The following is a 25424-nucleotide window of genomic DNA, read 5'->3' on the forward strand; positions in this document are numbered from 1 at the left end:
TTTTAAATCTTTCACAGCTTTGTAGGCAAATAAGCAAAACTATTCAGCTGTATTATGTATGCCAGTGAATTGATGATTTGATGAACATGAACATTTTTCGATCGCGTGAGGATCGCGCCTCTTATGTACTACAAAGGACAAAAGTGTCATTTTCTCACCGTATCCGTGTTGTGCTGATTAACCTCTTAACCTTCGTGGCTACAATCTGCTCCTTTACCATTTGATAGCCCATATCCTTTACCTTGGCTCCAATCGTCCTCTCGCCTTGCTATTGTTCTATAAATAGGTCTCTTGTAGATATGTGAAGATATATAGGTATCTTGAGCCTTAATAAATATTGAAAACGAAAAATTAATCAAGACTAAGAATAGACCTCCGATTTTTAAAAACATAAAAAAATTTATGCTACCTTAGATTTTTTTTCTTGTTCAATATATAAGACATGTTTTTATAAACAGGCATACGGCTCATCTGATGGTATTTGGGCCATATTATGGTCTGTTGTCACAGAACTCTCAACCCTTCAACCCGAAAATACAATAATGCAATCATTGCTGTTTGCCGGCTGAAATATATGAGAGTGGACCTTTGTGCCAATGTCTACCGAGCAACAACTTTGAGCAATTGGGCAATTTTGCTATCCTGGATTCCTAATGTATAAGACCTATATTTGTTAATTGACGTCCTTGGAGAAAAGGCTGCGGTGAAGTTTGTTGCGCCGCTTCTTCTTCACCTGCGCTTTGGAAGCCGGCAGTAGACTTAGTTTAAGTAATTTTTGACGTCAATAAGTGATGTATATCATCCTAAATTGAATAAAGAATTTTGACTTTGAATTTGAATGACCGTGGCGAATTCGCTGTCATACCATTTTGTGATACTGATGACATATAAAGATTATTTATTTTATCTATGCTTATGAATGTAGCTCTGTGAGAGTAATTTTTGAAATCCGGATTCTAGCTCAAAGTTTTATTAATTTTATTTGCCTTATCCGATAACATATAAATCTGTGTAGACCAAGACCGACATATAGATAGGCCTCTAAGTGATAGGCACTTAAATTATTGTATCTCCCGGTCTTGGTTACAAGACAGCTTGAGGGTCAAGAATGAGTCCTGTGTATGAATGAGAGCAGCTCAAGATAATACATACAAAAGTTTGTATCTATTATCTTGAGATGCTCTCATTCTTTGAAACTCACATAAAGCCGCTTAATAAAATTGATTTATGTACTAAAATGTTACATTTGTATCAAGCCAACACTTATAGGATTAACCCCTTCTGCCAGGACCAGAGGAGAGCGACACAGCTAGACATTTCCTCACGCTAATAAATTACCTAAGTACTTTTAGAACCGTATATGTTTGATTCTACCAAGAGTCAAGACGTAGTTTTATTAGTAACAAATTAATCCCGCTGGCAGTGGGCCGTACATTTCCCACTTGGCCCGTGTGCCCCCGGCCACCGCCGCCGATCCGCCTGTAACCGGTTACAATCGGATCTTTCTATTCTCGGCTACATTAACTGCTACAGGTGTTGCTGTCAATAGTAAGAGCTGAAAATGAACTCTGATTCTTTTTAGAGAGAGGAGGGTCATTGTTCAGCAAATACGACTGAAGAAATAATATCAAAGGCCGCTGAAGATCGCATGCTTATTAAAATTCAAAATTCCTTATTCAAATTAGGATGATTAAATACTTACATCACTTATCGATGTCAAAAATTTACTAAATACTAAATCTTCTGCCGACTTCCAAACCGCAATGCCTAGGTGAAGAGAAGTTGCTACGCATGCTATGCAGCACCTATACGGACAGTACTATGCATGAAATAACAACAGTTCTTCAGCAGTGGTGATCACTTGCCATGTCATAATCATAACCCCTTGTTTGTCGTCCCATACCATAAAAAATAGTACCATTTATTTTATTCCACATCACTACGTATATGTGCTGCACGTGCATATGGTCTGCAATCTGCAGCGGCTTTTATTTGCAGTAAGAGCAAGAATGAGCCTTATAACGATATTATCTTATGCATTATGTGGCCTATTTAGACTTATTTTACACGTTGATGCGTCGTCATCGAAAATTAGGCTTAAACTTAAGCTTATGTCATTGAGTACTTATCATAAATCCTAACCTAAGAAATAAGTAAAATTAATGGAATTAGTAGGTAGGTAATACGTATAAAGTATTCACTAATTCCATGGTAAAATTACTTATTAAATTACTTCATTTGTCTGTTTGTTTAACGTGGCTTCGTACAATCAAAATTTACGCTTGCAGACAGCTTCTGGTCAATAGCTATCGGCAAATAAGAAGGTCCATTGTAGGGTAGTACATAAAGGTTTTAGTCACATGAAGATATGTGTCCACAGTCGAAGTCAACCAATTGAGATTGGTTGATTTCGTCTCATTACGTGTTCACAGTGTGGCATTGTGACGCGACGACAACCATATCGCAATGTGAGTGCCTCTCACTGCGAAAAGAATCGAATCGAAAGCCTCAGATCGCCGTGGCGTACCTACAAGGCTATTTGGGAAATTGTCACGGGCTAACAGTCTTAAGGGACCCCGAGCTGACTGATACTAATGCTGGCCATCAAACATTATAGGTCGGGTTAGATAGGTACAAAAGAAAACTATATAAAATGCCAGTTACTTCCTGCCCCGCGCTGATTGTAAAATCAAATAAGGTATATCGCAACCAGGGTTGTTGTTGATTTTAAGATCAACATTCCTGAGTATGGGTCATCTTTTCTTCGTTAGGAATTTGCCGCGGGCCCCCAAGGATGTAGTTACGCCACTGTCAGATTGTATACCTAGCTTGGGATGTCAAGGGATTAACCAATGATCTGATTATTATTGAGGGGGAAACTGTGCGAAGTGGAAAGAAATACGCTTCCTTAAGTAAATATTAAAGATTTCAGTGGCTTAGTACTTAAGAATTTATTTGTTTGATCGTTTGTCGTTAACCCAGGCGCCTCATAGTAGCGTTGCAATTATTTACAGGATATTATAAATGTCAATAAAATTAACTGTCGGATTAATTTTTCCATTAATAATCATATCTTCTTAGCAATAAACTTGATTATCATTTAAGGAAAATGAGATTTGTCAAGCAATGAAACAACTGCCTTTTGAAACGGCGCGACGCGGCGGCGTTAACTTAGAATTTAATATCTATGTAGGTAAGTACCTACTATGTACATAACATACTTACGCACGCACTAAGGAAAATATTCAGTAAATATGTGTAAGGAATAAACTGTTTCACTTTGTAATGAATGCCAATGCCAAAATTAATTTATGCTGATGTGCAGGTTGTTGTACGTTCGAAGCAGAGCTTCCATGGCGAGTAAAGAAAAAACGCGGAATGGGTAAGTTACTTCTTGCGGCCAGTCTACGACCTATTGGCATAACTACCTCGGGGACTGTGACAAATTGTCTTCTACTCTGATTCAGACGGTAAAAATAATATTATTTTTACCCATATTTTCATTTCCTTATCAGTTGGGTGACGTCTCGTTCAGATCTCATAATATTCCTACATTAATTTTATGCGCTTTCATTGTTACGTTGATGGTTAGGTCAGGAGGTTCCAAACGCAAGGTGCAAGCTTAGAGCGATTCCTCATGACGTCACGGCTAAAGTAAAGTTATAACCTGCGCCGGCGGCGGCGCGCGCTCATTCGGTAGACGGCGCGCTCGACGCGAACCTCGCGTCGCCTGGACCACACGTGTGTTGCGAACTTACTGTGATACTGATAACTGATAACAGTGCACCATGCCTAAGAACATCCTCGCGGAGATGGGCTCCCAGGTGGGGCTCACTCCTAATCGCCAGAACAAAAAGAATGTAAGTTTCTTTTTTATTTTTCTAATATGATTTCAATTTCCACAAGTGCACCATTAATTTAAAAAAGTTCCAGCCCGTTAAATTTAAAATTATGCGAATTGATTTACGATAGGATGAGACTATTTCATCAATGCGCAATAGTCGACATTTAGAGAGATTCGTCAAAATAAACTGCTAGCGAAATGAATGGCTACCGTCTCATGGTCATACAAAAATAAACCACTAAAACACGCCATGTGCAATGTCAATATTGAGCCCTTTGGCACATGCATCATCGGGAAGTTTCGGGAAATCGGGAATTCTCGATTTTCTTGGTGCTTATTAGATTTCTTTTTGATTTGCGATTGGCCGCGACCAGCTTGTGTCGTATCGGAAGCAGTGCGACGGCGATCATCTGGCCGCTGACCATGGCGGTGCCGGTCGCTGGCCCGACGCCAACAATTTGTATTTTACTAAATTTTCGTAGGTGTTATTCAATACGCAATGATTTGTTTAGATTGTTGCCGACCCGCGCAATTGTGAGCAATGATACCCGAATACTCGATTACACGGACCTATGGCTTCCTTAGCTAAGTGCGGTCTAAATAAGGACGTTCCTAGAATCTAAGGCTTCATACGTTAATTTCAGCCTGTTTTGTTCAGTCAATCACGGCTCTGCGGTGTAATTAGCACAATCAGGCTGAACATAAATTAATTGTGTGAGCTTCAATTAACAAATACATGGTATGGCGATGGAAGTTTGCGGTTTCGATTGCGATCTTACCGCCAGAATGATACTTTACAAGTAGCCAGTGAATATTCTTCTCGATGACCTACTTATATGTTACGAGGGTATTTATTTTTTTCCTTCGTAATAATATTCATAGAAAAGAGTAACGATATCAAATCTACAATCAATAGTCGATGCATATTGAATGCATTTTTCTTATCTGTTACCCTTATTTAATACTTATAGGTAGGAACTTGTTAAGTTAATAATTTCTCAGTCGAATCAATAAACTTAATCAATACTTTATCAAAAGATTGTTTATATTTTTTGTTGTATTTATATATATGTATGCTATATTTATAGCTATCTGAAATTCTAATAAACTTTGAAATTTCGTGGGAATTAAAAAATATTCAAAATTCAGGCGATTTACTAATAGGATGTTACGCCCTACAGTTCGACTATTATTTAATTCCCAATAATGTGTTATTGTTTATTTATAATTATACTAGCGGCCCGTCCCGGCTTCGCTCGGGTAAAAAACATAATAAATTATACGCCTAAACATTCATCAGGAACCATACTATCTATTGGTGAAAACCGCATGGAAATCCATGCAGTAGTTTTTGAGTTTATTGCGAACAGACAGACAGAGGCGGCAGAGGACTTTGTTTTGTTGATAAGGACCGTGTTGATAAAGATATTGCGGTATAGTAAAGCTGAAGAGTGTGAAGTGAAACTGAAAGTTTTAGTTGTTTGAACACACCATAAACTCGTTGAAAATTCTTTCCGTCACATTTAAAAGGTTGAAATTGTTTGATACATAATAGGATCTGATAAAACTATTTCTATGGAAAAATCCAAAATTCTCACGGAAGTGCTGCGGCGATGGGTCATAGCAAGTTTTCAATTTAGGGGCAAACATCTGAAAGCGCACATTTGGTATATGATAGAGTGTTGGTGTACGTCGCAGGCGGTGTCATGGCCGTCCGCTAGCCTCTCTCCATTAGCACTACGCCAGCACGAATCAGAATCGTAATTAGTGATGCTGAAGACCTGCCTCGGCAAGGACTATCAAATACATTATTCATACAAACTTTGCTAACAAATTATGGTCATTGCATCCATTAGTTATTAAACACGTTTTATTATACACATTTTTATTGTATCATTGATGATTTGTAATTATTCGTATTGTTCTATTACTCCCTAATGAGGGCAAACTAATGAAAGTAATAAACCAATTAACTTAATAAAAGATGACGTTATACAAATCATCATTTTATTTTTTTATGACTAATCAATCGCCATTTGAAAGTTATCAATTACTAAGTATTAGACAACATTTATCCTAGAAGGTTGTTTATGAACATATTGCATAATCAAGTTAATAGGTGCTCTTACATTGCAAATAAAAGTATATAAACTGCTTACGTAGCATATCTTGTGCTTAGTTTAGGAAAACCAACTGCTTGCGTGTTTTCCTCGTCAACGAGGTTGGGATTTCTGGCTCTAAGCATAACAGACCAATAAAATTAAATCATCTCACATAGGTTTACTGACACGTACTTACACTTACGTGAAGTAGCGAATTGCAAATTAGACCATGTAATTTTAGTGACATTTTCTTCTAACAAACGCAAAAAATTGGTCACAAATAAACAATTCAGTGCGGGTTTGCAATTCACTTCTCACCGTATCGAGTCGACTCGCAGTGAGACGCAGCTAACCAATCACAGTGCGCCATTGCGACGCAACGACAACCACGCCGCCTTCCGCCACCTTCGCTGCGTCTCACTTCGAATCGATTCGATAGTAAGAAGTGAAATTCAAAACAGCACTTCACCCTCTGTAGGCATTTTCTGAAAAATCTCATTTGACAAATTAAGTGCATCAGGTTACGTATGCAGGTTATAGCCGCTTTTGTCTATAAAATATCGTCAAAATTTACTTATTGGTGGCGTTTCATTCCATATTATTAGATATTAAACTATTAAACAGTACAATGCTGCCGCTAATTGGCGGTGTTCATGTAGCATGCTAATGAGACTTGCCTCATACCGCTGATACATTGCTATCTATCTCGTCTCATGCACTAGCCTGTCCGCAGTGTAATAAAAAGTATTACGTGTACGAAGCTAAGCGGTGGTGGTGTAATGGTTAAAACGCCCGGCAGTGAACCGAAAGGCCTCAGGTTCGAATCCTACTCGTGCCACACGAGATTGTATACCAATCTGACTCATGTAATCATTTGTCATCAATCTGACTCATGATTTCATCGAACACCATTTGCTCCGGTGAAGTAAGTATGAACTTATGAGGAACGCTCTAGTTGATAAATTATCATCTTGTATGTGAAATGGAGAAGGCAATGGCAAACCGGCATTCTCTTCATAGTCGTATTCCTCATGACTGGTCGTGGTCATTACGTAGAATGAAACACACACATCAACTTTCTTGGCATTATTAATGGAGTGGTTTGCCATTGCCTTCTCCATTTCACACACAAGTTAATAATAATCAACCAGTGTGCAGGTTTCCTCACGATGTTTTCCTTCACCGGAAGCAAGTGGTGGACGATGAAAACTACTACACATGAGTCAGATTGGTATACAAACTCATGTGGCACGAGTAGGATTCGAACTTGGGATTTTTCGATCCACAGGTCTTAACCATATTACACCACCACCGCTTCACAACCAAACAAACCAACTTTATCTGCCAATTTTTTATAAGCATTTTGTTGTAGGAAAAAATAAATATAAATCCTTTTTATTTACCTATTTCTTAACATTACAGAAATAATTACCTAGTATGATAAACTGTATTGTTACGCCGCCAGTTGATTGTTGTATTTGATAACCTTCGTTATAAACGAGTACCTACCTACTTGAGGATTGATCAATCGTGTTCAAACCATACAAAAAAATGTGAATGGTTTCATTTCCAGTGATCTTTCATCCGCATCCCAACCTCAGCGGTCTACAGTAGCAGTAGCTATCCAATCAATCAGAAATATTACCAACTATAGTTATATATAGGTAACGAACTAGACCGACACACAACGCAGGCCTTGATCACAAGGTCTCCCAGCTCAATCAGTTCATATTATGATTTTTAGTTACAATATACCTACTGTCTGATTAAAATTGGGTAATTATAATTGTATGTTACGTTGGCAAGACATTTGGTCTACTAGATAAACATAGGTACACAAAAAAATGTGCATATTATGTAGATTGTTGGTTAGGTTTGAAAATGGACCCCAAAAATACGAATTATAATTTTTTGTATACATTTAGGTATGAATTATATATATAGGTACTTCCTTAGTATGGTCGTTTTAAATTGTTTTTATATACGTTTATGATTTGTAAATAAAATCGTTTTATATTTATAGGAAATTGTATATTTCCATGAAAAATGTTTATGTAGCATTCGACTCGACTTTTCATTTCGCATTAAATATAAGGTGATAGAAATTCCATTAATTCGCCAACGTTCGGCTAGGTACAAATAATAAAAAAGGAATGGCATTGGTAACATGGTTCAAAAGAGTTTCTTTGGACATTTCTATTCAATTGCTTGTACTTTGTTACTATAATAGATAAATATTAATAAATAATTATCCGGGAACCACACTTCAAGTGTACTATGGATGCATCAAAGTGCATTTTCTAACTATGTGCAAAAATTAACCCTATGATGACAGTATTAAAATTATTAATCGTATATCAGTGACTTCATATGTCCTGGTATTCTGGTATGCGGAGGACAATGGTTCAACTCGTAAGAATGGTGGAAGTTAGTTAAAATAAACTATATTTACATGCACCTGGCAAAATATGAAGATGTTTTATTACTAACAACGGCGCTTTCTTCCAATATCCAATATATATTTACGACTGCGTCATGTATCATTCAATTTAGAAAGATTGCGTTTTTTCTGATGCGGCACTTACCGGCTGCAAGGATTGTAAGTATATAAAATAGACAGCTAGTGCTAATGCTGCTAGAAATATACACACATACATACATACATCATCACAAACTTTCGCATTTATAATATTAGTATGATATTATTATATTATAGTTCTAATATGTATTTAAGAAATAGGTATAATAGAATTCTCTACGGTAGTCTACGGCTAGCGCAATCTTAACAATCATATAGGTCTATCAAACAAATGTACCTACGTACAGAAGTCCTGCAGGGACGAGACCTTGCTCCTCCAGCTCATTAGCACTGAGCTGATTTACGAATACAATTTTTCAATGTTAACTTGCTGTGTTTTGCCATTCTTCATGTAACTGAAGCCGGACAAAGAATTGTGGACAAACCCTCTACAGCTTATTAATGAGTGCTAATTTGGTGATGCACTATAAATAATTTGGGCGTTGTAGAAACTTTACCGTCTACTAACTGCAGACTTTCAAAGCGCAGGTGAACAAGAAGCACAGAACAACCTAAGTGAGCGATTATAATTTAATGTCCTAATTTTAAATGCCAAGAAATTGGATAATAAATTCTTTCAATATCAATAAAAAACTAGGCCAAACATTACAAACGGGAAAAAGTAAGCAATGTAGGTATGTCGATTGGTTACAACATTAGCCTAATATGTACAGTGAACGAAAGGTATAGTATGGAGCAGTTGTAAGTATAGTAGCACAGTATAGTTCTAGATTATTACTTGTTGTGTCCTCAGGATCCTCCTGTTTTCCATGCAGCCAAGGCGAATGATGCGATGCGAATGCTTCTGCGATTGTGAAAAAAAGTGTCAGTTTTGACAGCTTATGTGCGTGCGCAGTGATAAACTGTGTGCGTGTACGTGTGTATAACCCACAAAGGGTTATACTTATAGAATGGAGTGGTCTCAGTCGGGCAACGACTTCAGATTGACCTTATCTAAATAAATGGTACCTACCTGTGTATTTTTTTATTGTGTCTTATACATATTGTTTGTCTGGTTTTAGTCTGATCCTATTTGCATCACTACATAGTGTAAAATTCGCTTCTCGCCGTCTGTCTGTCCTTTTGATCTATAAAATGACGCAATGTGTTTTTATGCGATTTTTTTATACATATAGTTCGATTCAAGAGGAAGGTGTATAATTTATTTTGATTTCATCCGAGCCAAACCGGGACAGGCCCCTAGTTTAGATAATTATTCAGGTGTAATTTTAATTCTTATCCTACCTATTCTATTATATACGTTTCTACACTTTTAAAAAATGGGCGTATTCGTCTGGCAATAAATTGTTACAATAACCGCTACAACAGTTATATTACGGTCAATTTGCGTTTGTATGAGCTTTTCTATCGCTTGTAACAATCGAACATACAACCTATATGACGATTCCATTATTATCTGCGGTCATCCAACGGAATTTACCTCTAGATTGACTCATTCGGCTTATGAGATAAATGTTTAGGATAACAATATAACTTCATAAAACAACACAAAGTTTCATAACGAGATTGAGATTTTACTTCATTTGACCACGGGTCTAGTTGGATGCAGCGCCCAGAATCCGTCATCCTTTTAATTTCTATGGAATGCATGGACAGGGTAGAATAAAGTATTGTCTACACACAATTTCGGTCTGACTTTTTGCGAATGATAGTAACTTACTTGTACAGTAAACAGCACATCAAATAACCCTGTATGAACCTCCCTGGCGCGGTAATAGCGGCGACTTTGCAATGAATTCGAGTAGGTTGGTGTTGACTGTACCTCTGTAGAAAATCGAAAAATGTTTTTTTGTCACGATACCTAATATGTTGTTGTATTCATTGATGGTCTTTAAAAAGTATCCCTATAATTGTTACCATAGTAAACATGATTTAGAAAGGGCACGCGCTCATAGTGCTGGATAGCTAGTTACTTGTCTCTTGTCAAAGATCACACGTCACCTCAGGACAAAGACAGGATCACCTCAGGTCTTCACCCTCGTTCCGTGTGACAGCCTTTGTCTCAATACCTAAATGCCGGCTCACATTGTCGTCGAACAGTTTGCCAGACATTGGCGGATTCGGTACCCATACATTGCTGGTTTTTAATTGCGGTAAATAAAAGCACTCCTACTACGTAGTGTTCAGGAATTTGCGTCGGCATGTGTCTGAGTTCGGCGACAGTGTGGATTTAGTCTGGTATAAAATATGTACAAATATTTCGGTTTCCATTTAAGCTGGCTTATGATAACATTGCAATGTCAGACATTTAGCTGATCTCATGATGAAGCCGGATGGTCGCTGGCGACTCAAACAAAGTTCGAGATTGTAGGATTATAAATACAGTACACAGCACACTTAATACTTTTCAATTAAAATATAATAAGATCCCTGTAATATAAATTATAACAATTAATAAATATGACATGGATCTAGATTTCGTCTTGAGTCAAAAATATGCGAGGTGTTTAGTTTATACCCAATGGAAATGAATTTTTTGTACGTTACTTACGTAACAGTGTCAATATCATAAGGGAAACTATGGAAAAATTTAATTCGCAGTCCAAGGCCTTTACCCATTTGGAAAATAATAGGTACTTACACTTTCGATGAGAAACATTTTTTGCTGAGATTTAAAAAATCTATATCATCTATTTTGATAAAAAATATATGTATATGTATATAGCAAAGATATGTAACAATGAATATACGTGATCGCGCTCTGCTTTTGTTTATGTTTCGAACAATGATCTATAATTACCAGCGCGCTATACTAGTCTCAAGGAAGTATCGTTAAGGATCTGCGCTCCTGTTCACACGATAAGTGTAAAAAGCTAAATATAAAACTAAATTATTTCCAACGCTTTCGATCCGAAATATAGGTACCTATTTTGGTAAAATTTTTCTTTTAGTCATCTGAGCGCACCCCAGATTGCATATAGGCATTTGGAGCCCAGGGACCACTTGCCTTCCTGTACTTCTCCATTACGCAAGGTTTTCAGCATCCTTAGGTAGTTGTCGGCACGCATATTCCCCACCTACATAACTTACATAATTTGGTTAAAATATAATTTTCCCTATTTTATCTGTAAGTTGTAAGTCCATAGTCCTAGACCCTGAGCTGTGCTTAAAGATTCGTGATTCGGTCCTTCTGTCCGCCAGCAGCCAAGAAAAACCTAAATTCCAACTCACCATTTCACTTCTCAATATCGAGTCGATTCGAAGTGAGACGGAGCGTATCAATTACGTCGCGTCGTCGTTGTCGTTGCGTCACAACATCGCACTGTGATTGGCTGGCTGCGTCTCCCTGCGAATCGACTCGATGGTGAGATTAGCAAGGTAAATAACGCACACAGTATTTAATATAAATGGAGCAAAATCTTCGGAAGAGTCCCAAGTTGAAATTATGCCTGAAATTTCGATTTTTTACCTCGTGGAAACTGGTCTTTTTGACATTAATAATGAAGTTATTTCATACAGTATTGACTATAGAACAAGTAGATACTATAGTAGGCAAGTGCGCACGCGCCACGCGGAAGTAAAAGTAATAATAACGTACAATTTTTTTTCTAAATCCAAAACATAAGTACCGGATATTTGTTGCTGCAATTACCTAATATGAACGATATACATATTTATTGAATGATATATTTGGATTTAGAAAAAAAATTGTTCGTTTAAGCTTGATATTAATGCGAACGCAGTACCTATAGCCTGTTTCTTTGGACAATTCTATTTAGGCTAAGTTTTAATTTAGTTGTTGTGTGTTGTTGCATGTTTTATCTACCTAAGGTATAAGGTAAACAATAATTTATTTTATTTATTTACTCTTATTCTATCAATATAGATTCGCACCCAATGTAATAAATTGAGCGCAATACAAACATTATTTAGATATATTTTTTTGTGTTCAATAAAACCTTTGTGAATTCACTTATTTATTAATTCATATGCTTTAATGATAGTATACATATAAAACTCGTTCTATATAATTACGTATATATATATATGCATTTTCCGTGTTGCTGTCATTTCAGCCAAATATATAAGGTGCAGTGATTACAAGCCCGCGAAGGATAACCAGTTCAGATCCGCGTTTGACTATTGTATGTACAAATTACGTCAATTATCATAAATCAGTTCAGTTAAGCAATGCGACATTTATCTAACATTAATATTTTCTATTAGTATTTAAATGTCATGCATTAATATTGAAGTAAAAAATATATTTTCAACACTTTTTCATATCATCATCATCATCTAGCATTTTGTGACCCACTGCTGGGTATAGGCTTCCATCCCTCAACTATCTCTCTCTAAACTTTATGGGACAGCTTATAAAATGGTCAATGAGTGGACATACATTGGGCTTACAGCTTGAAAGTCGTTTGACAAAGTAAATTAAAATGTTAAGAATGATAATGCGATTCGATCGCTGTGGCCGCGCTGTCATTAAGATCCGACGATTTTCTTGAGGAAGGAATAATTTCCAAAATCAATCATTCATAAAATTTACAGTAAAGTCATCAGAAAACCTAATTATTGTCTTGTTAAAATTTGAAAAATTGTAATGACAGCGCGGCCGCCGCTGTCTAAACGCCCTGAGAACTGCCATTAAATTTAACCACAAAGGGGGAAATAACATTAACCATCAGACAAATAGTCATTTTTCATTCGTTATCACTGCGATAGTTTAAATAAAGAGCAAAATAATGAGCAAATTGCTCTTTTAAAACAGGATGTAGGTTATTTAAATAGGTAGGTAGTTAGTAATAACGTAGTTGTGTAGACGTATGTTTGATGTTTAGTTTACTTTGATGTAAGCAAAATTGGTTTCCTACCGGTAGGTATATTCCCAGACACATTCAAACTTAAGTTTAGTACCATCAAATGGTACATATTTTTAGGTCGTTTCGTCATGTCTTTCAGCAAAAATATATGTGGCGTTCCTTAAGTTAAGGCTGTGTTCAGATAGTTAAATAGTGGTTTGATCATATGGAATAAAACACAATTAACTTTATTCTCATTTTTTGCAAAAAGTAATTCTAAGTTACAATAATCAAATTGTTGGGAGAATTCTAAGTAGTTACTAAACATACAATTGCAATTCGCCACATATATTTTAAACTTTAACAAAAAGTCTCCGCTAAATTAATAGCTATAGCTATACCGACATAGTAAATTGCTCCAATACGCTACAGAGTAGTTTCGAAAATTGCATCGTAAGTGCATTCGATGTATTTATGATATGCGATTAATTGCATCTTATTGGACGATCGAAGTTTTTCCTGTACATATGCACGGCGTACTGACCTAAAACCAGATTTGATTTATTGGCTATATACTCGTAACCACCATATACAAACATACACGTCATGTATTTTTTAAGCCTTTTTCTGGATTTAGTAAATTTTTCTATTTCTCTCACACCATCACGATTTTCCAGTTGCATTTCAAACAGTAATTAAAATAATTGAAAAGAAAATGTAGTGAACTTTATAATTTCTAAAATAGGTGTCTTCATAGTCGTATTCCTCATGGCTGAGGGTCGTGGTAATTATGTGGAATGAAAACACACAACTTTCTTTCTTTTTCTATTAATGAGGTTGTTTTGCCATTGCCTTCTCCATTTCACCCACAAGTTAATGATAATCAACCAGTGTGCAGCGGTTTCCTCACGATGTTTTCCTTCACCAGAACATAAGATAGGTAATTCTTACTTATTAATAACTTTACAAAATCTGCTCGGTCATTTAGTATTCATAAACTATCGCGCATATTTTAGTTGTTCTTGTTTATTTTTATGTCTGTTTAAAATGAATATGCAATTTATATTATATTAACGTCCCCTCCCGGATTCGTTCGAATACAACCACAAAAGCCTAAATAGCCTATATTCCTATAAAGATTTCGCCATGTGCCAAATCCCTTCGAAATCGGCCCGGTATTTTTTAATTTTTATTCATAACAAATAAAAAAAATATATTTGCTTTTTACTTATAATATTAAGTATGGATTTGAGTAAGTTAGGTTAGGTAGCTGATTTTAATAAGCATAGCATAGCGGATTTTTTTTTAACATAATAAAAAACAGTTTTGTTTTTATAGACATAAACATTGTATTACATTCACAATATCTCTAATTATCATAACCTGTTGCCTAAACAAAAAAACATAATTTATTGGCTTAATCAAGAATAAATTGAAATAAAATACGAAACCCTAAGAATAGACTTCATTTAAAACTTATAAATGTTATGTTGTTATGTTCGTACCTTTACCAATAAAAAAAGCCCAATATAGATCATTGGCAATGTTTTTACTCTCATATTTATTACTATGCTTATGTATTCGTTGGAATGCATTTGGAAAATATTATTTGAAACGTTTGTAGGTCAGTGTTAGCCACACGTTATATGGCGATGTCGCTATCAATTATTCCGATTTATTTATATATTCCATACTAATCAGCATATTCAATACGTAGGTTAGATCACTATAGTTGTCACATGTACAATCGCCTTTTACGGTTGACTTTTTATTAATAACTAGCGGTTGCCTGCTGAACTGCCTCTGGTAGCTTGTGTTTGACCTCAGATCATAACTAAACAGCTGGGCAGATTTTGATATTTTGAAAAAAATATTATTTCAAAATATCAAAATCTGCCCAGCTGTTTAGACAGCCGCGTAAGCAAGACAGATAGATAAATAGACACTAGTAACTAGGATCTATACATACATTTATAGGTGCAGCGCCAGAAGGATGAGTCGCTACTTCACACGACGCGCGGTGATTTTATGCGCCATTACATACTTAAAATCATTCGTAGGGTAACTAGTTGACGCCAACTACGAAGTAAAAAGATTTTCGTAACGACACTTTATTCTGTACGATATTTTATTAAAATTCGCTCTTAATTAAAATAAAAGATGACATACATCCATCTAAACATTCATAAAATCACTACATACTTTGTATAAAACAAAGTTTAATATAAAACAAAATCTCGCATCGGATTTTGAATTTTGATGAAGGTTTATATATATATATATAACATGCATATTGTAACTGTGTGAAGTCGGGACGGGTCGCTAGTTAACTATAAAATACCTAGAATATAATTACCTATGCATCAGGTAGTGAATCAATTGCGAAAATGTACAAAGCCCTATTTTTTCCGTGTGGTTGCATATTTTAACACGTTTCCTTTGATAATGCATGTTTAGAAACATTCTTGGAAAATAAATACTGCAAAGCGAATCGTATGTTACTTGTTTAGTTTGCTTTACTATCCTATACTGTTAGTGGGCTATGGCTGTACATAGGAGATATTTTAAAAAATACCGGTGGTCTTTATAGGATTAAATAAGGATTAATAGAAGCCAAAATGGTTTTGTTTTATTTTTGTCTGTTTGTTCGCGAATCACGCAAAAGTTACTGGATGGAATTGAATGGGTTTTTCACAGTTGTATAACGGATAAAAGCCGCGGGTAAAATTAATTGTTTTAGAAAATAGTACCTACCTACCTACGATGTTTTAATTACATATCTGCCAATACCAACTGACATGTTCATTACATACTCCATCTATTATATATTAGGTAATTAAACAGTTAGTATACGTTAACGGCCTCATAAATTGTTATAAGTATCTAATGAGATCCGACTGAAATTCTAGTCACTGTCAAATCAATAATAACATAAATAAATCGTATAAATACAGACACATGTCGTGATAGTGAAAGGAAAGTATTCGTGCATCGACTAATTCGCAATAAAATATTTAGAAGAATGTAAACAATAATGCGGTAATGTGTGCGGGCAGCTGCAGCGAGCGGTCGTCGCGACGACGCCGTCGGCCGTCCTCTCCGCGCACGTTGGCTAGGGTTGCCAGCCCTCCATTCCTGCTAATAACGTCCGCTTTTGCATTTCGGCACTTCTTTACCGATTCATTTGATGTTTTGATAAAGACAACGTGGGTTCAGTTCAATTTTGATTTACATCTCTGTTAAACAATGTTCGCGTAAACGGAATGATCAAAAAATAGCGTGATCCAGCCAGATCCGGCGAAAATTATTAGAGCGATTAAGGGGCAGATCCAGGATTATCATTTCCTGGAGTTTTCGCGCTCGATCCGAAATTAAACTACTAGTACTGGTAGTACTAGTTATTTTTTATACTAATAGGTTGTTAGCGCATTAAGCGCTAAGTATGGCCAATTAGTTGGATTGATTTTGGCAGCTGTTGTAATCGTAAGTTGGTGAAATAGAACTACACAGGAAAGAAATTAACACTGAAAAATTCAGGGACTATCTAGAGTTCAGTTCAGGGAATATCTAGAATTTCTCGGTCATCTGGCAACCCTAAGGCTGGCAAGTCGCCCTTGAGTGCGATTTGGACGCCGCCACGGCTAAATCCGGCATTCTTAGCTTGCCAGTTATTTACACGCTTTCTATCATTACCGACATATTTTTGTATCGGTTCCAGAATTCTATCTGTGTGTTCTGTTTTTACTCGGTTAGGCGAAACAATTTGGCATATGGTTCCGCCATAGCACTGCCAAATTGTGGACCACTCTGTGTCCTCTTGTGGATATCGTATAAGGCGACTAAACAACACAGAGCCTTTGACACATTCAAACACACAAAAAGGGCTGATTTCTTTAAATTCTAATTATAACGTTATAATTTTGAAGACTCTGCTATTTTTTACGGACTGACGTCAAGCCTCTTTGGGAATATTGTTGTTGTTAATAGACCTTTATTTTAGTACATTAAAATCTATTAACCGGCTTGTTGTTTATTTATTTTTGCTAAAGCGAACTTTTCCATTTCTGTGTAATAATCTTTAAAGATGTGTGTTGTTTATCTTGTATTCAAATTGCCCATAAAGTGGTAGCGCACAATTTTATATAGCCATGATAGCCACATGTCCACCTTGACTAGCTGGGAGCAGCATCAAGCATTAATTAAATTTCATACATTCTTTTGACTACCTAATAGGTATCTTTTTATTCACACAGTGATATAGACAGGCATTCACCTTCTACTGCCTGAAATCTGCATGATCTATGTGTATGCCTTGCTTTGGTACGTATATTCTTAACTGTTTTTCATATCAAAAAGGACAATTTTATTCTTATTACTGTTGAATACTCACCTTCTTAGTACATAATAAACAAATAAGTTTATTAAAAAAATACTCAAATACAAATATTAAAACTTTATTCGTAAAACATGTGCCATGAATCATTAAATAAAGATATTTGCACGGTGCGCATAAAAACGGGCAGCGCTTCAACTTAATTACGTCCCTGGCCCAAGCCAGTTTAGTTACACCGCTGTGGCGTAGCTATAAAAAGACAATCAAGACTTTGCTGTGCTCCTGGCCTTCGTAGCTCAGCTCATTGGGTTCCTCGCTTTGTCCAACCTTTTTGTTTAGGTCTCGCACTCATCATTTCAATTTATTAAAACTTTTACGTAATGTGGGGTCTCAGACCTCTTTTGCCCTAGAGCCTATGGCTACCTAACTACATCTCTGTTCATCGTCTTCCAAGCTGAGGAGGAAAGCGTGGAAATTTTCCGTCGTTTACAACCGGTCTCTGCGCTCGCGCCGACCGGTCTGCGCCGTATTGCTATGATTTGTCGATAAGGTCGTAAATACACAAGGGCTCGATGTTCTTTCCTATTTTTTCCGTTCTGCTATTGTTGGTGGAAAACGTCGGGATTTCTTTGGCTTTGAGCTGTTTTCAAAATTAAACGTGTTTTAATTTCAATAATATGTACGTTTTTATTTTCAAGAAATTCTATTTTTGTTGTCAATGTAATTTGTACCTACCTAACTAGTAGTTGTCTTGAGATTGCCTGTAACCAAACCCTCGTCAACTGTTTCGGATTGTCACAAAAAATATGTCAAACTCGAAAACACGAATGTTTTCCGATGATTACTGCTGGATAATGAGTTTTATTCACACTTTTTGTCAAAGATTGCGTAAGAGCCAGTCGTTACCATTGTAAGGTCATTGGGGATTTTTTTGTCAGAATGAAGAGGATAGTCGACTGCATGTTAAGTTACCGACTAGACCACTACGCCAAACGAATAGAGGCGAATCTGCAATAAAGGTCAAATACTGTACCGCTGCCCGCGGTGACCGCGTTATAAAGAAGTATGTGGCCAGCTAAATATTTATTGCTATGCCTCTGTGGTCCAAATGTTTCTGATTATATTGTTTTATATAGTTTGTAACCGCTGTGATAGAGAAAATAGGTATTGAACTATTGGATAAAGCAATTCATAGTTTCTGCGGTTGCTGCTATATGAAATTTACTCGTATTAGATAAATGTAATTTTGGTGTAGGCTAAACTTCCTTTCTTTTCTTTTCTTTCAGTTTGTAGTTGCATGTCAAATTATGTCCAATTATTGCACTTGTCATAATGCTACTTACGTTTTTGCCCTTTATACTTTTCCACTTATTTTATCGGCATAATCCCCATTTATTCATTATCACACCTAAATAATGAAAAATTGTTATCGGCATTCTATACTTGTATTAATAGAATTACTTAGGTATATTTTTCTAGTAAGTTAATAAATTTCTGATTCTGTAAAGAAAAATAAAATGTATCAAAGCACTATTGTTCAGTAGCGAGTAGGTGAAGTTAAGGAATGCGCACAATGCGGTTACCCGCCGCGCTTGCACGTGGCGCATGCGCGCTCCTCGAGTAATTGCAATATTCCTGGATTTCCAATCACCCGACTTGTACCAGCACTTGCCACTTTTAATTGAGCTGTGTACCGCCAGATTGTGGTTCTCGGATTAAGCTTGATGTAAGCGCAAACGTTTGGATCGGTATCTATACTTTTGCATTGTTTTAAAGCCTATTACACGAATATTTACTATTAGGTATGGCATACCTAAAGGGCACATTGAATGCTTGTAAAAAAATAGCCTAGCTAACATAAAACATGGTAAAAATATGAAGCGATTATTTAATATGTCAAATTAATGTTAAAGATATTCACGTAAATGATGATCAGCGAACACGCGCCTTCAGATAATATATTTTGTAAATAATATATAAATTTACTCATACATGAATAATTTAATATTTAAGCGAAATACTTGAACAAATTCCATTAAAATGTATTCACATGCGTTGTATTATAATGTAAACATGGACTGTAGTCGCAAGCCTTTGCAAGGACCTTACTTATATCGAGTGACAAAAAACGTTGAATGTGAACAAAAAATCTGGTGAGAAACTGGTTTAATTGGAGTTTCAAAACGAGAAACTAATTATCCCATAAAATACAGCCTATTATAACTTCACATAAGTTGGTAGATAAATTAATACGTGAATACTGATATTTACAAATGCGAAACTCTGGCTGTCTGTCCGTTATGCACCAGACCGCTTTCGATCAAATACAGCTCGAATACTTACAGCTTTGATTTAATTTAATTACCCAGAGTTGAACAAGCTTTTTTTTTCCAAAATCAACAACTGCTACCGGCTGTAAAACTTCGTATACAATCCGATTGTTGTTTCATTCGTTTTTGTAACGTGTAACAAAAACGCGGGAAATATCTAGTCCTAGATTAAAAAAGTTTAAAACAATGATGTTCATGTTCATGTTTATGTTCTCAAAATAGAGTCTTAAATATAAACTTAATTTGAAAGTAAGTATTCGTGTCGAAGCTCCTGTAAGCTTGCACGTGAGCACGTGTCGCACAGGGAAGTATACGCGTCGGCAGCCGTCCAAGTCCGCATATAGTGCGATCTTAATGCTCATAAAACATATCGACGAGTAATAGGTAGGGCTGTCACACGTCCCTTGTAAATTGACCAGCACCTCGTCTCGTATTGCTACAGGCCCTGTGACAGGACCTGTAGCAATACGAGATACTCCTATCACTCCCGTATTTAACCGATCGCGATTTTTAAAAGCTAAAAAATACGTAATATACATATGCTAGGTACTTATAATTTGTGTATTACAAGTATATTATGATCAATAAAACGGTTCGAAGAAACTTCAGCATTCAAGAAGTTGTGTCAACCCTAGTAATAGGACAAAACAAGTGACCACAGACTATCTTAATATAGCCTTGATATAGCTATTGTTTGTAATGTTCGCTCGCTAACTTTACGATTGTATGCTGCAAACGCTTGTGAAAAATTTGTGAAATTCAACGCTTCACATTTGAAATTTTCCTGCTCTAGTATTTTGTTCTATGTTCTAAATTCAAGTGTGTAGAAAACGCATGACAAACGCGTGCGTTGGTTATTACCATAGAATTATTAGGTACCTACTCCGACTGAGTATAGCTAGTAGTTTGTAGCTTTGGTAAATATAATTTAATTTAGAATTTGACGCGAAAAAGTGCTTGTGAAGGCCTAATTTCTTTCTAATTTGACAACCTCTTTGGCGCAGTGGTAAGGTTCTTGCCACTGAACTGAGAGGTCCCGGGTTCGATCCCCGGTCGGGTCATAATGGAAAATGATCTTTTTCTGATTGGCCCGGGTCTTGGATGTTTATTTATATATGTATTTATTATATAAATATAGTATCGTTGAGTTAGTATCCCATAATACAAGTCTCGAACTTACTTTGGGGCTAGCTCAATCTGTGTGATTCGTCTCAATTTATTTATTTATTTATTTATTTATTTAATTTCTGAATAAATGATTTGATTTTGATTTTGATATACATACTACCTGATATACATACCTACTCCGTCGGAGTACCAACAAATTCCATGGTTATAACATATTCGGCTTGTCCAACATTTGAATGCTCGTATCATAAATTATACTATTATCTCATATCTATTTGTTACGGTATAAGTTAAGACATTACGTCGACAGTACACTTCAATATTAGCCTACATACCTAAGTAAAAATAGGTTAACTACGTAATATCGTGGACGCATTGACTAAATCTATTTGTTTTTGTTCACAAACTGCGTTGCACATTGAGAATTTTGCATGAATGAGATGGCAGGGTTATGTAAACAATACAATCAGGAACGAGCCGCAGGTCGCCGGTCCTCGGTTACGCAAATCGCCTTGGCCTTATGTAGTTCACATTGGGCGAACAGACTCCACTTCTTTCCAGGCTAGTCGTGAATGCACTGTGTGTAACCCAAAGATGTATAATGTTAAAGAAGTATAATATTTAAATAGAAGCATACTATTTGGTTTGAAAAGCTATGCCAATGTGTGTTTCATAACCAGCCATTTTTATGTTTAATTTTATTCTCAGAACAACCTGATAAATTCTCGTTCTCGCTTGTTTACTGAAAAGAAATAAATATTTCGCTGGGGCACTGAAAAGAAATAATTATTTGAACGACTAGTGGCGCCAGGTTTTTGATGGGTCGTCGGACGCGCACAAAATTATAAATGATTCGAGTTTTTCTTTGGTTGCATAACATTTTGTGAAACTATTATATTGTTTATATTACATAGTTACGTTGTTGTGACTATATTATACTAGCTTAATCTGGCGGCTCCGCCCGCATAATTTTCCCGCAGAAATTTGTATTCCTGGTATAAAAGGTACCCTATGTCGTTTTTCATACTTTAAACTACTTACACGAATAAAAAAATGAAAAATATTGCTTAAACAGATAAAGCGTGAAGAGACAACAAAGAAACAAAGTTTCGCATTTCTAATATAGTTAGGGTATAGTATGCTTTTTTTAAATTATTTATAACATGTCCCCTATAGTATGCTTATGTTAAAAAAACAATTTTAATATTTGTAATGTTTTTTATGTCTGTGATATTTGCAGTTTAAGCAACTGCAGCGTAGATGTCGGGTCTCTGCCGCAGTTTCTTAGAATAGCTCTTCCCCTCTCGGCCCAGTAGCGACCACTCGCCTATTTCACTCGACCAGAGTGAACACAGCCACGCCCCAGTGCACCAAAGGTCGCCGCTCACATAACTCACTTCGATTTTAAGACACATCATTTACAAATTGAGTAACAAGATATGCTAACTAATTATACATATTATAGTTTATTCGAACACTGACGAGAGTGTTCGAATAAACTATATTTTATGTAAATATAGTGATCTGATTTGAGCTTTTTTCACAAGTCACAAAAAATAGTCTATACATAAATAGAAAAGTACATAATCACCACATAATTCATTAGTGATAAGAATATTTCTAATGCTGCTTCATGAAGTATAGTATAGTAACTAAGCACTTAAACTTTCACTAAGTATGTATTAACTAAAAGCTATAAGATCATGTGTACAAAATCAAGTGTCTGTCAGTACGTCCACTCCAGCAGTGTTACCGAAAACGTGCCGGACGGGTTGCAATCAATTAATGCAGGTCTGATTTGACTACAGAATTTTACAAATAACATAGAAGTGTCAAAAACTCGCATATTGCATGAAGGGAAAACGAAAAATGTTTGTATATATTTCGTATCAAATGTTATGCACGCACAGATTACTTAATATTTACAGGTAGTAAGGTTTTGGTTAGGGAACGTTACGTATAAAAATCTGTTTTATTTTTTCAATTATCTACGTCTCTATCGCTTTCTCCCTCGGAGCGTTTTCCTTAGTTGTCTATAGCACGTACTTACTAATCCTTGGCATTCATCCTTGGCGACCATAAGCCAACACTTTTTGGTCCCTTATTCAGGACTAAGCCGAACAGCATAGATGAGCTTCGTCCATGTTCAAATTCAACCTATAAGCATCTAGGAGTATTCTGAATTGCGTGTTGTAGTGTAACAGTCGACCTGTCGACATACGAGACACGACGCATCCTAAAAAATTACATCATGCATGTCATTTCTAGTTGTTCTGTAAATCCGATTTCCGTGAGATCCCGGAGACTCGCCGGCTGACGCTTACCTGCAGCGCAAGTGCTTGTGTTCCGCCCACCGCTGCTGGTTGTGAATCGTCAAATTGCCTACTACAAGGGCTATTCTCTCCACCACTTCATATACTGTATGATTGATTGATTGGGAACCATCATAGATGGGTTTATAAACACTCTGGCGTAAACACATCTGGTTGAGTTTGCGCTCTTCTTTGGGCAGAAACTGGGTCAAATACTGGGGGTAAACCCATCTATGGGAACCACTGATTGCGTTAACGTGGCGTCTTCGTAGGCATCAATAGACATAGACAACACTTCATATAATAACGTAAACAGGCGAATAACTATTCGATTTATCACATATACGCTCAGGTATTAAATTCGGCATGAGTAATTAGTGTACATTCAACTTTATCGTTAAGGGCCATCGTAACAAGGTACCTACGAGGGAACAACATAATCGATCCAGATTTTACTAACGCTATTTTTAATGTTACAAATAAATAAATCCTAACTATTCTAATCCTATGCTAACTGGTATTATAGAAATCATATAAATGTGAAAATAGATATTCCTCTTCACCCTTTAGGTTTATGTAACTAATCTTCTTGAAAATTTGCATACATGTAGTACAGAGAAGCACATAGGGTACCTACCGGAAATTTGCGCGGACGAAAGCTAGTATCTAATAAAGTGGATATTCCCACCGTAATATGAATAATGAACAGACATAATATGTCATTACATTCTTCTAATTCAGTGCGAGATGTAGAAGAAAAAGAAGGCTAAAGGCTGACAATGAGGTCGAGGCTCTGTGGCTGTGGCAACCGAGAAAGCCCGTTTAATGTCATCCACTGGCCATCACAAGAAAATCAACAATAATAATTAAACAAGCTACTTATGTGTTATCGCGTTCAACCTCTCATGGCTTGCACATCTTCTATTAAAGCAAGTACAGTCACACAATCAGTTATACCTACTTACGCATTTATGATAACAATATCTAAAGGTAATGTAAAAATAAAATAAAGCTGATCTTTAGGTGATTTTCTAAAATAAATGGCCTATTTAAAATTTATGAAACATTCAATTTTTAATTATTTACGACGTTGCACTTTGTACATCAATTTTACAATAAATATGTATGTGACATAACGTTTTAAACAAAATTTCAAAAAATATATTTTACTTACCGTAACATAGGAATATTTCAAACATAAGACTTAGCAAACGCGGCAGTCTCATTTTATTATACTTATTGTCTAGTTATAGCTTTTATGTTTCAAAAACAAATACAAAACTATTTTGCTTATTACATTGAACATTTGCCGAGATTTACAATAATTATAAACGATTTTGAAAACAAAATGAAATTTTTCATGAATATTTCTCGAAATATTATAGGTAAGCCTAAGCAGGTACTTAAGTTACCAAAACTTTCTGTAATTTTCGCCTCTACGTCAAAACATTGCAAATACTGTATGCTTTCATGTTTGCTTCTGTAATTGTTATGTGCTGGTCATGGTCAAAAATAGTTTTTTTTAATATTTGGTAGTAGGTTTTTCATAGATTACGTGGAGGTTCTTCTTCCATCTCGTAATTTAACTATCTAAATATATGTGTATAACATTGCATATATTACAAAAATCAATTTTGTTTTGTTTCAATATCAAAGTAATCGATCAAACGCAGACGTGATTCGCTATCAACGTGATTTAATTGATTACTGTTGTCATTCAATAGTAGAATGACCCTCGTGTGGACTCTTAGGACCAGTGTGCTCACCAACCAGTTTTATCTGGTTTCTTGCGCCTTGAGGTGTGTTCCCCGACCATTAGCAAATCATTTGCGGAACTGGGAACATAAACTTGTCATACAGTAACCCACTTTGTCTGGACTAGTGGCAAAAATATGAAAAAACACAAACATTTGTAAAGTGGAAATTTTACAGAAGTAGGTACCTACATACCTATGTGTTATATCTTATTGTGGTATTTTTTTCTGTTTCTCTCTTTTTGAGTGTGTTAATCTGACACCAGTGTTAGCA

At 36.0% G+C, this 25424-nt stretch overlaps 1 protein-coding gene across 1 annotated transcript in view; it reads left to right on the forward strand.

Annotated features, from left to right (window-relative positions):
• Nucleotides 1-3678: 3678 nt before the first annotated feature.
• Nucleotides 3679-25424, forward strand: part of LOC128682867 (uncharacterized protein) — a 42267-nt gene continuing 20521 nt past the window's right edge. Inside the window, exon 1 of the mRNA XM_053767826.1 lies at nucleotides 3679-3860. Within this exon, the coding sequence (XP_053623801.1) occupies nucleotides 3789-3860 (72 nt within the window). The 5' untranslated portion in view covers nucleotides 3679-3788. The remainder of the gene's footprint in view (nucleotides 3861-25424) is intronic.

Source organism: Plodia interpunctella, chromosome Z (assembly GCF_027563975.2).
Source record: "Plodia interpunctella isolate USDA-ARS_2022_Savannah chromosome Z, ilPloInte3.2, whole genome shotgun sequence".
Classification (NCBI taxonomy): domain Eukaryota; kingdom Metazoa; phylum Arthropoda; class Insecta; order Lepidoptera; family Pyralidae; genus Plodia; species Plodia interpunctella.